The 14,198-nt window shown below is 47.7% G+C and overlaps 1 protein-coding gene across 2 annotated transcripts in view; it reads right to left on the bottom strand.

Annotated features, from left to right (window-relative positions):
• Nucleotides 1–13,880, bottom strand: part of LOC126524972 (uncharacterized) — a 98,279-nt gene extending 84,399 nt beyond the window's left edge. For both annotated transcript variants that reach the window (XR_011893026.1, XM_072286730.1), the window contains exons 1-3: nt 13,800–13,880; nt 13,194–13,238; nt 4,833–4,934 (exon numbers count right to left, since the gene is read on the bottom strand). Coding sequence is in view for 1 of the 2 variants with exons in the window: in XM_072286730.1 (XP_072142831.1) it covers nt 4,833–4,934; nt 13,194–13,238; nt 13,800–13,826 (174 nt within the window). In the remaining variant the exon portion in view is untranslated. The remainder of the gene's footprint in view (nt 1–4,832; nt 4,935–13,193; nt 13,239–13,799) is intronic.
• Nucleotides 13,881–14,198: the final 318 nt, after the last annotated feature.

The raw sequence follows: 14,198 nt of genomic DNA on the forward strand, positions 1-14,198 counted from the left end.
CAGAAGTTGCGCGCCAGCGTGCCCCGCTCCTAACAAGCGCGTTTCCTCGTTTCTCCATCCCACCTCTCTAAGAGCACGTGAGAAAACGGTGGACAACCCCTCCGCCTTCTTCCCTCTCCCGCGCAAGAAGGCGCCACTGCACGAAGGCACCATATTTCTCGGCCACGCCCGCACGCTTTCCTTATCACCTACAACATGCGGCACGCGGCCACGCTCCCTCACGGGTTGCAGAATCAAGCGTCTTTCCTTTCTTTAGATCGTATCAAGCTCTTATCGTAATTTGACTTTCTGCGGAACCTCACGGCCTCGGCGACGACGACGGCGTAAATTCCTTTTTAGTGCGCTCATAAGTGCTATCACAATTAAATATTTAACTACTTTGAGGCAGTGAGTACGAGTCACGGGGGAAGAATGTAAGTGAGACAAGTAAGGGGACACTGGTGCGCGTGTCTTAAATATGCAAAACGCAATTCCTCGCGAGGCGCGGCAGGCGCAAGGTGCGTACACGCTGTCTTGCCATGAGGCAGAGTGCACTGACCTGCTATCTAGGAGGCTTTTGCTTTAGCCGAGTGCTTAAGACAATTGGATTCTGAGCGCGTGGTCACAGGTTCAATATTCACTACCGCCAATGTCTTTTTTTTTCGAATTTATTCTGCCTTTCTATGTAGTATCTCATTATAGCGATTTCCGAGGCGAAGTTGGAACGCAGGCGAAAGCTTGCGCCGAAAAGGAACGCGTGAATAACATATATCCAAGAATAAAAGGGAGAGTGACGTGGCGTCGCGGCGATAGCCTCTCCCGTCCACACAACACCCGGCGTGCCAGCGGCGCAGCAGTTGTTCCCTTTCGCGAGCTCTTTGCAAATGAGAGTAGCACGTGACGTGACGTCGCGGCCAATGGGAATTGGTTGCGTGACGTTTCGATGGTGCAGACGCCGACTTTTTTGTCCAAAGAGCTATTTGTTGCTTTCGCGTCAAAAATAAAAGCAAAGAAAAAAAAACGAGTTGCTGGCACTGCCGTGGCGTAGGGGAGTGGCTTTTAGACATAAGATCGGAGCCCTAAATGACCGACCCTCGCGCAACTCCGGCTCCTTAAGAGGAGCCATATACGGTAACTCGAATAAACTTCGGCGCTCGACGCCGCGGTGCGCAACATCTGCCATCGCCCTCGACTGCTGGGCAAACAATTACTTCGCGAGTCTAGCCGATTGTGGCTGTTTCGGTGCGGTTTGAGCGTTAGACGGTGGTTCCAGTCTGACAGTGAGTATAAATAACATAGAAACAAATAAATTGATATAACCTATTGCTCCACGAAAACATTTGCGTCTACCGCTGTCTTTCTATTTCGAAAATACAGTTTTGTTCAGCAGATTACTGCCTAAGAACGGCGTAGACGTAACTTTCGCAGAGTAAGTTTTCATTTGTTTCTGACGTCACGTGACACACAGAAGATATAGGCCGGCCCCATAAGTTTTAAACAATAGCAGAGGTATAACAGCAACGAAGGGAAAGAATTCGAAACCTGTTTTAGTTTTGGGCAACGTAAATGCATAAGCAATTTGCACACGTCGTTTTCAGATCCACAGTTTTCACGGTCTTCGCGATGTCGCCTGACATACAGGAGTAGTTGGCGTGGCCCTAAAAATTTTGAGCCACCGCGGACGGATAATGGCACCAGTGGAAGAAAAACAGATTGGAATAGCTTTACGTCATGGCACCACTGGACATATCGCACGCTCGTTTGGTTTAATGTCGGTACTAGAGGTACCACATATGCATTATTAACCAGGTATCTGATGGATACGCTAATGAGCTACCAGTGCATGCAGGGTGAGTTACATGAAGATCTGCCTTCTAGACCATACGACATATTGCACATCAATCTCGACGATCACAAGATGATAACACGGCCTTATATGGCGCCCTACAGCTACACCACATTGTCTAAGTTGCACACAAAATAAAAAAACACCGGAGAATGCAGACTTGACATAGTACAACAATCGACCAATGAAAGCCGCTGAAGACAACGTTTCGATAAGCGAACTTTTTGTCGTAAGGGAAGAAAGTTACAAACACTAGTACGTTCGTCGAACGTTTTCTCGCGCGACATACGTTACTTGACCACTCGTGATCGTTACTTAAATTGAGGACGTCATTATTGACACATTTCTTACTTCTTGCCACTTCAGGTTGTTGCCATTTAAGTACCTGAGGCACTGCAACAGTCAAAAGGATATGGTTGTAAGCAGGATTTTCAAAGCCATAGTAAAGTACAATTGTTACAAGCACAAAGGGCCGCAGGCTGAGACCAACCAATGACAAAATGAAGATTGCTAAAGCAGCCTACTTGGAGGTTTACTTATGAAAGAGAAACTTCAACTAGTAGCAGCGTTTCTCTATTGGTAATCTACCTCCAAGCTGCAGAAGGGAACCGGTGAGCAGGTGATGAGCGTTTGCACTGTTAAATAATTTGCTCTCATCCTGCGATGAAGTCCTGGTACAAAGATGGGTTATCAAAGCAAGCAAAGCAAGCAAAGCAAGCAAAGCAAGTGCCTTATTTAGGAAAACCTTAACTTTACACGGCCTATTGTAGTGGCGCTTCTCACCTTCCTGTCCTCACTTTTATTTCGATCTTTTATTCTTTTTTGTCCCACTTCATCCTTTCTCTGCGCAGAGTTTCAGGCAAGAGGGTACCAGCTGAGGCTGACTTCTCGGCCTTTCGGTTAAAGATATTCTGTCTTGTAATTCAGCGAAAACTTCTTAAAATTTTTTTATTCCAATATATTTTTTTTAAATTTTCTAATAAACTTGGGCCGTTTATAACTTTGTCTCAAGTGCAGAAAATCGCACATATGGGATGGTTGTTCGTAAGCGGATGAGGTGGCTAGTTCTCCCAGCTGTGACAAACGTCGCTTTTCTAACGCAACGTTAAGAAATATTTTCGCTGCATCAAATCATTTTTAGCACAGAAATTTCCCTTCACTCGGTGTACTTATTTTTTGTTTCGGGTGTCAACCACAACAATAAAAAAAGGTGGTCACTTAATCGGGCTCTCGCTTGAGGTCTCGGGCTCGATAGGAAAACGAAAGTTTGTATACCTGCACGGTAAAGCTACACGTTTTTTATCCAGCATGGAAGCGCTGTATTTCAAAGGTTCGCGCTATAGATATTAAAGGAACAGCATCAAATGGAATGGTTTAGGTATCATTTGAAAACGATTATGACATTCTCATAGAATTTCGAATGAATTCAACGACAAAGGCTATTGTATCTCTATCCCCTAATTTTTCTTTATTTCACTTCTTCAGCGCTCTAGCTTTACAAGAATTAATGAAGTAGTAAATTGCTCTACATTCAGAATAAGGTATCTTGAAACAATTATTGCGTGCGTCGAAAGGAAGTACGACAGTTTTGCGTACGCATTGCGGCTAAACTTACGAGAGCGTTATAAATAGTATTTCCTAATTTGTAATCAATTTATATCTCCTAAACAAACATTTTGCTTCGTACTTCCCAGAAAATAATATTGTTGTAGAAGTTCGGTGCTAAATAAGACTAAATGAAGGCATACAAAAATGCCGGGGTACAATATTAGCTTCAAAAACATTAATGCAATACTTAAAAGCACCATGTGAACGCAGAAGGAAGAAGTAAAGCAAATCCATTTGTTACCCGTCATCTCTCTATGGCGTGAACATAAGAAACAATGGCACAGCAATTACCACCGAACTTGCTTGCATTTCTTTAGGAGAATACATTTTGCGGGCATAACATTAAAAATTTAGGATAATACATTTTGCGGGCATAACATTAAACATTCAAAGTCCGGAGCGACAGAGGATGCTGGCATAGAAAGAAACGAGCCAGAAACGAATCGGGAGAGGTTAAGGAGATCGAGGAAGGTACTTACCATCCTCTGAAATGGAGCAAACGCTTAAGATTTTATATCTGCATTTGATGAAATTGTTTCTGCAAATTTTGTGAGCAGCAGGTGGAAGTCGTAGTGACAGATTTTAGAGGTGGAACAAACAACGGTTCCTTTAAACAAACGTCACACTTGAATTGTAATCCCTCGAAACTACCGTCGCAGGAAGGTAGCTAATCATCCATCGGCTGCAGGTAACAAAGTGATGTCCTTATTTTGTGTTATTTAAGCCAGCGAACAATAAACGACTTCTCTAGACCGAGAAGGTGCGTTTGATGAGCCTCTCTTGACAGAGCAAGTTAGCTAGATATGCACTGTGCTAATGAATAATGGCTATATTTATCCGTTTCAGTACAACATTACTAAAAGCAGTTACTGGTGTCCGATTGTAGTTCAATTGTGCACTTTTGCGATAAAACAAATGGAGGACATTACAAAGTCGTTTAGTCTTTGCCCACATTGCGAAGAGTGATAGGCGCCGTTGGTGAATGACGGCTGTCATACGAACCTAGCGGACTTGAGCATTATTCAAAAGTGTGTGAAAATGATATTTAAGTAAGAGCTATAGAATTTTCCTACATTTGTTATTGTTCCCCTTTCACCACATGAGCAGTACAGCGCTCAGCGATTCAAACGCTCTACCCATAGCACATTGCTTCCGGGGCTTGCTCTGCACCGGTGGGCGCTGAGAAAACCGCCTGCGCACTGTGGTATAGGGTAAGGGAGAGACCGTTTCTGATTTGTGTTGAGTGTATCGGGGGCGCGAGGAAGATGGGGGGGGGGAGCGAGGCCGGTCAGCGCACAATATAACGGGTAACCTAGGGCGGGTTCTCCGCGGATATCGCCCCCATGACGACATTACGCGAAAGGAGTAAATCGGCAGTGGAAATGATACCGGTACTTACATCTTGGGCACAGTTGTAGCCGTCAAAAATCGCCGCAAAAAATTCGAAGGTAACGACAAGCGCCTTGGCACAGAGTGCCAGCCGCATTATCTTAAGAGTCCCCTGAAATAAGGAGACAAAATTGGGCATCGGCTTATGCTTTGACACTCAAGAGGCAGGACTCGGAGCGCACGCATATCGAATGGCTAAAAAGCAATAAGTGTTGAAATACGTATTTATCTAGCCCCATCACCGGATGCCGGCTACTGGGATGCAACGATGTCATTGCAGAGTTCATAAATTTATTCTTTCGTATACATTGGATATTTTATCTGAGAAGGTAGGCATTACTTCTAGTGACGAAGTTTTTCGTCCTACTTTATATTACGCAATACTCGAAAATTTCGCAGCTGTCTGCGTCAAAGATGGTTCAAAAACAGGACCTATGCATGCGAGACGTACAGCGGTGTACTTTTCGCTCGTTTGACTAAACACATATTGGTTGTGTGAGTAAATATTCCCACAGAAAGGCTTGTCCGCGCCAGTTCGTAACTCCGGAAGTGGTGGAGCGGCTGCTCGCTTATATGCAGACTTGTTGGAAGAAAGAAAAAAAGTTAGAAGAAACCCGCCGCCAGCCTTGGCAAGTGATCGAGCGCTCCGTGAAGCCAGTGGCGCTCAATGCCAGAGCGCTCACTCGCGGCCAAGCACGTGACCTCTTGCGCCGAGATCACCGGGCAAGAATAAACATTTTCTGTGACGTTTCGTTCCCAGTAGCTATGCCAGCAGTTTCTGTTTGGTGCGCGCTTGTGCGGCTGCACTTCCGTGTCTCTGCCTTCTGAGTCGGAACAATAAAACCATGAGCGCACTTTGACGTGTGAACACGTGCTGGGCCGACAGTTATGGCTTCGATCGCGTTGCGCGCTGTTCCCTGCTGTTTCCTTCCTCTATGTGGCCAGAGTTTGGCCGCACCTTATTGTGGGTGACAAACTAGGGAATGTTTATAAACTGCCACAACTTCCGCGGAAGCGAGAAAAACAGACTTTGTCTTGTCTATAAGTGTATCTTACATGTGGCAGCTAGAGGTGGTGAAATTCGGGAAACTGTCGGGTGGGAATGTAGACATATAGCTGCCAAAATAAGGTTGCACAAGAACAGCCTACGAACGATGTCTCTATGGTATCTGCCAAAGTGAAAAAAAAAAAAAAACTAGTGGACACCTAAGCATTAAGTTTGCCGCCATGCACCAGCTTGGTGTATGGGGGGGGGGGGGGGGGGGGGTGAAGCAGTGAAGCGGGGCACAGTAGGCCATTTGCCACCTCGCTTTCGAAAGCTATCACTGCTGGCTGCACAAGTGAAAAATTCAACATAGCAACAGCGCCAAGGTATCTTTCAGAATGACTCGCACGTAAGTATGCCATTGTAAATTCGTGTTCAGGCTCCGATACGCCAACGAGGTCTTAGAAGCTTCAGCGACGCTATTTCGGACCATACAAGGTCATCCTACATACTGGTTCACTAGATTATGAGGTCGGGCCAGACGGCATTTCGCAATCACAGCGGCGCCACGCACAACCTGAAGTCGTCCACGTGGTGCATTTTATGCCTTTCTGTGCCCACTGACCAACTTGAGGACTATGTTTCTTTGTTAGCATGTTGTTTTCTTCACAACGGGTAGTTTAGTTTTTCGCTCTTCCGTTTGCGCGCAACATCGCTACGATGCTTTTGAAGAGGGGCTGAGCTGACACGTGTACTTGTTTATCTTGCTCCAGCGACCACTCTTCGTCGGCTGACAAATGTTAAGCGCAATAGCTCAGGGCAAGACGGGCCTGCATGATTTGGAAGTTAGCGAAACTGGCTTCAGGAAAGGTGTGCGCTTTTCTAACGCTACGACCGCAATCTGAACATGCCTTAATCTAATCTTATCTGTTCATTCTATCTGTTGCGTATGTTTTCTCCGAACTTTGTGGAACCAGATTGTATGCCCGTCACCAATTGTGTAGCACTTTCTGGTAGACACCCGTGCACCAGATTAGGCTGGAATGCTCGACGAGCCACGTATAAAAAGTGACGGGCTTTACCCGAACGTCAGATTTCAACGATCGTCGACGGTGCTCGCCGCTATGTTTACGCTTCGAGTGTCACCCCTTTTTGTGGGCTAAGGTGCGCCCAATAAAAAAAAAAAGTTTCGAGATTTACAATTTTGCTAATGTGTTCTTCAACGCAAAAGGATAGACAGTTGGGCGAGTTGGTACGGTAACATGATTTTTGGCTTCTAGCGCGAAGTGAAACACGGACACAGAAAGGAGTGCTCGTCCTGTCTGCTCCTGTCTGTGTCCGTGTTTCACTTCGCGCTAGAAGCCAAAAATCGTGTTCTTCAACGTCACTACAACGTGAAAATATCTCGGTTTTCTTTTGTATAAATTCATATTGCCGCGACGCCATCTGTGCCCAACCACGCTGACGACGAGGACGACGACCTCGTGCGTGCAAGTGAGGGTGCTAGAGAAGACGAAGCCAAGACTGAACGCTTGTTCTAATTGTCTAGATAAAATACCGCTCTCCGCTCTTGTCTCAAGTGAGCCGTGACACTGGTGGACGTGCTGGGTATCGCATCATCGCCTAATGATAGGGACGACTCCTGCGAGTAGCCCTCCGTCCAGTCCTTCAAGACATCATCCACGCGTCGAGACACCTGTGCACCGCGCAAGCCGCCGCCTACAAGGTCTGTGCCCGGAATTCGGTCTCTTGCAACAAACTTCGTCAGCGACCTCACCGACTCAGGAAATGCCGATTGCGAGTCCAACACAGGTGACTATCCAAAACAATCTAGTCCCCACAAGCTTCCACGGTGACACGTACGAAGACGCCGAAGACTGGCTGGACCAGTACGAACGCGTAGCTAAGGTCAATCAGTGGCGTCCGGACCAGAAGCTTTCCAATGTGTACTTCGCTCTTGAAGGTAGCGCAAGGACGTGGTTCCAAAACCGCGAGGCACATTTGACAACGTGGGACGAATTTTGCCGTCGGCTACTTGACACCTTCGGAAGCACTGATCGCCGAGATAATGCACAACGCCTTCTCGAGTTGCGCATTCAGAAGCCCAATGAAAGTGTCTCCATGTTTGCCGAGGACATGTCTCGTTTGTTTCGCCGCGCGGATCCCAACATGCCGGATTCGAAGAAGCTGAGCCATCTCATGCGCGGCGTCAAAGAACAGCTATTCGCTGGTCTCGTGCGTAACCCGCCTACAACAGTGGAAGAATTCATTAAGGAAGCCACAGCAATCGAGCGGGCGCTCCAGCAGCGTTGTCGGCAATACGAACGCCTGACTAACGATGCGCCTGCAGGAGCCGCAGTACTCACAGTGACAGACGAGACCTCGCTGCGTCAACTGATAAGGGACATTGTGCGCGAGGAGATTGCGAAGCAAACTGTGACACCGAAGGAGTTTACTGTTGCTTCGGTCGCTGAAGTTGTTCGCCAAGAAATTCGGCAAGCATTAGCACCTCCTGAGCCACTCCCTGAACCGAGTCCCGGGCCTCGCTTCGAGCCACGCGCATATAGCTACGCAGACGCTGTCCGTCGCCCGCTTTCCACCATGCCGGTACAGCAGTACCACCAGCGGCCACCTGTTGCTGCCTGGATACAGAGGGAGCATTTCAGGCGACCACAGCTTCGCAGGACCGACGTATGGCGCACTGCTGATCACCGACCATTGTGTTTTCACTGTGGCGAACCAGGGCACATTTATCGTTTTTGCCCTCATCGCCAGGGTGGCATCCAGGAAATGTCACCTGCCACTCCGCGCCAGTTTCAAGAGAGACATCCACGCTTCGACGACAGTGTCACTCGGGAACAAGGCAGCTCAGCTAATCTTCGGTCGCGCTCGCCGTCTCCATTACGTTATTCTTCGCCGAACCGTCGCAGTTTCGCCGACGTGGTACGAGGCCGCTCTCCAAGCCCACGGCGGGTAAACTGAAATCAGCGACCTCCGGGGGGAAGGTTGCAAGTCATCGAACCGCCGAAAATCCCCCATTATCACTGAGAAACGAGCAGAGCAACCCGGAGAAACGGGACGCCGACGAATTTGTAAGTGCCGACCTACCCTTAATAATTGATGGGCACGACGTGACAGCTTTAGTCGATACTGGCGCAGACTTTTCGATAATGAGTGAACAGTTGGCAGACCGGCTTAAGAAAGTCAAAATGCAATGGACGGGCCCTTATATTCGAAATGCCGGGGGCCAGATAATGATACCTACAGGAAAATGTACTTCACGGCTCCAGATAGGAAATACAGCTTTTGTCGCCACTTTTATGATTTTAAAGGAGTGCTGCAGATCACTCATCCTTGGAATGGATTTCTTGCGGGAGTACGGCGCCGTGGTTAACATACGGGACGGCGAGATAACCTTGTCAACTAGTACAGACACGAGCCAAGACGAAGAGCGCCGACGTACATCGTTACGTGTAGCCGACGACGACGTCTGCATACCACCACTATCATGCAGTCTTGTCTCCGTAAGTTGCGGAGAACAGTTTGACAAGGACGGTGTAGCTGAACAACTAACTGCACTTCTGTTCCATCAAGGTATTGCCATCGCTCGGGGCATCGTCAGCCTAATCGGCGGTCGCACAGAGGTACTACTGATAAATTTTACCAATGAACGCCGGCACATCAGTAAAGGCACCGCTGTGGCGTACTTTGACGAAATTGACCCCGTCCAACACTGCTTTGCTGTAAAAGAGGAATCAACCACCGATACGATGCCATCTACACCCGTCGTCGACGTTGACCCAGGTTTAGCGCCGCAACAGAAACAAAGGCTCAGAGAACTGATTGACCATTTTAAGGACTGCTTCTCTACAACGTCCCGAGTGCGTCAAACACCACTGACGAAACACCGCATCATTACGGAGGAAACAGCAATACCCATCCGACAGCATCCGTATCGCGTAGCTGAGAAAGAGCGTGAAGCAATACAGCAGCAAGTCAAGAAAATGCCAGAAGATGATGTCATCCAGCCGTCGAAAAGTCCTTGGGCATCGCCCGTGGTACTCGTTAAGAAGAAGGATGGCAGTCTGAGGTTTTGTATCGATTATCGCAAGCTCAATCGGGTTACGAAAAAAGATGTGTATCCCTTACCACGCATCGACGATTCCCTCGACAGGCTACGGCATGCACGTTACTTCTCATCGATGGACTTAAAAAGTGGATACTGGCAAATAGAGGTCGATGAGCGGGATCGTGAAAAGACTGCGTTTGTGACGCCTGATGGGCTCTATGAATTCAAAGTTCTCCCTTTTGGTTTGTGCTCTGCCCCAGCCACGTTCCAAAGGCTAATGAATACGGTTCTCTCAGACCTTAAGTGGAAGACTTGCTTAGTGTACCTAGACGATGTGATTGTTTATTCTGCCCCATTTGATGAACATCTCAGTCGGCTACGGTCAGTTCTTCAAGCCATACGGTCCGCTGGGCTTACCTTAAAACCTGAAAAGTGCCACTTTGGCTATGAAGAACTACAGTTTTTGGGCCACAATGTAAGTCACACAGGTGTCAGACCTGATCCTGAGAAAATCGCAGCCGTTGCAAAGTTTTCAAGGCCTACGGACAAGAAGGCAGTCAGACGCTTCCTGGGCCTATGCTCATATTACCGACGATTTATTGCGGGTTTTGCACGCATCGCCTCACCGCTCACCTGCCTAACCAGAGAAGATGTCACGTTTGTGTGGGGCGAGGAGCAGGAGGCGGCATTTAACGAGTTCCGGCACCGTCTACAAACTCCACCTGTTCTTGCCCACTTTGACGTGGATGCGCCGACAATGATCCACACCGACGCCAGCAATGTCGGTCTAGGTGCCGTCCTTGTTCAGCGGCAAGACGGCGCTGAGCGAGTCATCGCCTACGCGAGTAGAACACTGTCACGTGCCGAGTCGAACTATTCTACCACAGAGAAGGAATGCTTGGCTGTAGTATGGGCCGTTACCAAGTTCCGTCCGTACATATATGGCCGCCCATTTCAAGTCATAAGTGACCACCATTCTCTCTGTTGGTTAACCAACATGAAAGATCCATCTGCACGTTTGGCACGCTGGAGCCTACGGCTTCAAGAGTATGACATGACAGTGGTCTATAAATCGGGAAGGCAGCACTTAGACGCTGACTGCCTCTCCAGATCACCGATCGAGTTGTCAGGCCGAGATGATGACGAATCCGCAGGCTTTTTAGGAGTTGTTGGTGCGGCTACCATCTCTCAACAGCAGCAAGAGGACCAGGAGCTCGCTTCACTAATTGATTTCTTACAAGGTCGCACCACAAACAAGCCCAGATTGTTCTCAAGGAACTTGTCATCATTCTGCATACGCAACAGTGTTCTTTTTAAGAGGAACTTCAATTCAACAGGGAAGCGATATCTACTGGTCATCCCTCAAACTCTCCGCAGTGAAATCTTGCAGGCCTGTCACGATGAAGCTACCTCGGGCCACCTAGGCTACACAAGAACATTAGCACGGATCAAAGAGAAATACTACTGGCCACGGCTCGCAACACAGGTGATGCACTACGTTCGAACGTGCCTGGACTGTCAGCGACGAAAAGTGCCACCTACGAAACCTGCCGGACTATTACATCCAGTTCAAGTGCCGGAAACACCGTTTGCACAAATTGGGATGGACCTTTTGGGCCCATTCCCAATATCAACTGCAGGACATAAGTGGATCATAGTTGCAACAGATTACCTTACGCGTTATGCAGAAACCAAGGCACTTCCGAGCAGCACAGCAGCCGAAGCCGCGCAGTTCTTCATCGAAAACGTCGTCCTCAGGCACGGGGCTCCAGCGGTCATCGTAACCGACAGGGGAACCGCGTTCACGGCTCAACTTTTGCGAACTGTAATAACGCTCAGTGGCACGGCACACAGAAGGACGACAGCTTATCACCCGCAAAGCAATGGACTTACGGAGCGCCTCAACAAGACTCTCGCAGACATGCTGTGCATGTATGTCGATGTGGGCCACAAGAACTGGGACCAAATATTACCCTACGTAACCTTTGCTTATAATACGGCTCGGCAAGAAACAACAAGAATGACGCCATTCCGTCTCCTCCATGGTCGAGAAGTAACTACAATGCTGGATGCTATGCTTCCTCATGATTCCAGCGATTCCGCGACTGACGCCGCAGATTTTACAGAGCGCGCCGAAGAAGCAAGACAGCTTGCGCGCGTTCGCATAACTAGCCAGCAAGACCGTGATGCGCGACGTTACAATCAACGCCATCGATGCGTCGTCTACCAGCCCGGCCAAAGAGTCTGGGTTTGGGCTCCAGTACGCCGCCGAGACCTCGCGGAGAAACTTCTGCGCCGATACTTCGGACCGTACAAGGTTCTACGACGCCTTAGCGACGTCAACTATGAAGTCATTCCTGACAGCCAATCCTGCTCGAGGCGCCGTCAGGACCTGCCTGAGACTGTGCACGTGGTGCGCATGAAACCTTATTTTGCTGAATGACATGGGCACTTGCTGGTCGGCTGGACACCGGGTGCTACCCGCCGAGCATCGGGACGATGCTCCTTTGAAGGGGGGGCAAATGCCGCGACGCCATCTGTGCCCAACCACGCTGACGACGAGGACGACGACCTCGTGCGTGCAAGTGAGGCTGCTAGAGAAGACGAAGCCAAGACTGAACGCTTGTTCTAATTGTCTAGATAAAATACCGCTCTCCGCTCTTGTCTCAAGTGAGCCGTGACAATATTGCGTTTGTATAACGTGTTTAATTTATCTTGTACTTTTTCACCCGTACACACTCCGGCTACGGCCCTTCCTGGACTGCAGTATGCTAGAATAAATAAATAAATAAATAAATAAAAGAATTAAAGCCCTCTACACCCAGTTCGTAAATTCACCGTTTATCTTCCACCTTCACACACATCAGACAAATGTGAAACACGTAGGTCGGGGCCAAAACCTTGCCACGAAACTTTCTCTCTCTCTCTCGCTCTCACTATATATATCAAAAGAGAGAGAGCGCAATGGTAATGGGGAAACTTGCCCACTCAGTAGAAAAATAAATGGTACATCACTGGTTATAAGCCGTCTTTTCAAAGACAACTATGGGTTTACGTTATCTACTAACTTTGCCTAAGCCTATTACAAGAAAAATTTGACAAGTGGAGAGGCTATGAACAGTACACGCTTCTTTGTAGCTGCCTACGACATAGCACTCCGGCCCATTGTATTCAAGAAAAAGAAAGTTACATCGCTGACGTAAAACTCCTGCGCAGAATGCATGTCAGTGTAACCACGAAGGACACGGTCCTTTATCGTCAGAAAGCCAGCGTGCCTATTAGAATTTTTTTTTTCATTAAACGGAATCTCAACTTACCTTCGGTACGCCGTCGTTACCAGTTGTGGCTGGTGGCATCGTGCTCTGCGCACACACACACAAAATGACTAAAAACATTTGCATTTAGCAACTGGTTGTTAAAATAATTTGTAAACGCAGGAAAATCAGCATACATAGCGCAGACACTTTGACGGAAGAGTTTGCTATGAGGTTTAGGTACATAGGAATAGGTAATATAGAGACATGCACGCTTCAACGTCCAAACTAATGCCTCGTTTACGAATTTGCTTTCTCGTAGGTAGGTGTAAAAATTTCTGAATAGATTCCGAAATCTAAACTTGTGCTCGACATATTCAGCGAATCCTTTTAAATAATAAAGCAGACATGATTCAAGGGTGCCCAAAGCGACGTTAACATTCTGGTAGCTGCGTCTTCGCGTGTTTATGTTTTTTTTTAATCAGGACGGGCAATTCAACGTAGGCTTAAGCTGACTCTGCGCACAAATGTATATCATTATATTGAGCACAACTGGCCTATGTTTTGTCCTTACTGCTTTTGAATTCCAATGTAAAAATAACACTGGTACTCACAGCTAATATTAAAAAAAATTAGGTTGTTTCTATCAGGCCTTAAGGAAAAACGTACTCCAAAGTAGACAGACTTGAGCAGCATGATGTCGCTCCCGAGGCTTAGTGTGGAAACAGCAGCGGTTACGAGGTTGAAGATTGTTGCGTTTCCTGCAGAGAAAACACGAAAACAAATTGCAGCTTGGAATGTGTCCTAATCTGCCCATTAAAATGCCATGAACGCGTTCTTTAGTGTCGTAAAATGTAAGCTTGCGAATTTGCAATATGCAAGTTCTTGCGGCAATAGCTTGGATCAAGGCCGTTGTTCTTGGAATTAGCCAAGCGTTGGGTGCATGGTCATGAATATCGTCTTAAATGTCTTGATGTCATTGTGCTAGGCATGCGTAAGCAAAATTACGCCAGAAGTTGATCGATCATGAATGCAACTCTATGTAGACGACACTTGATGGCAAGCAAA

The sequence above is a fragment of the Dermacentor andersoni genome, chromosome 3 (genome assembly GCF_023375885.2).
Source record: "Dermacentor andersoni chromosome 3, qqDerAnde1_hic_scaffold, whole genome shotgun sequence".
NCBI classification, from domain to species: Eukaryota; Metazoa; Arthropoda; class Arachnida; order Ixodida; family Ixodidae; genus Dermacentor; species Dermacentor andersoni.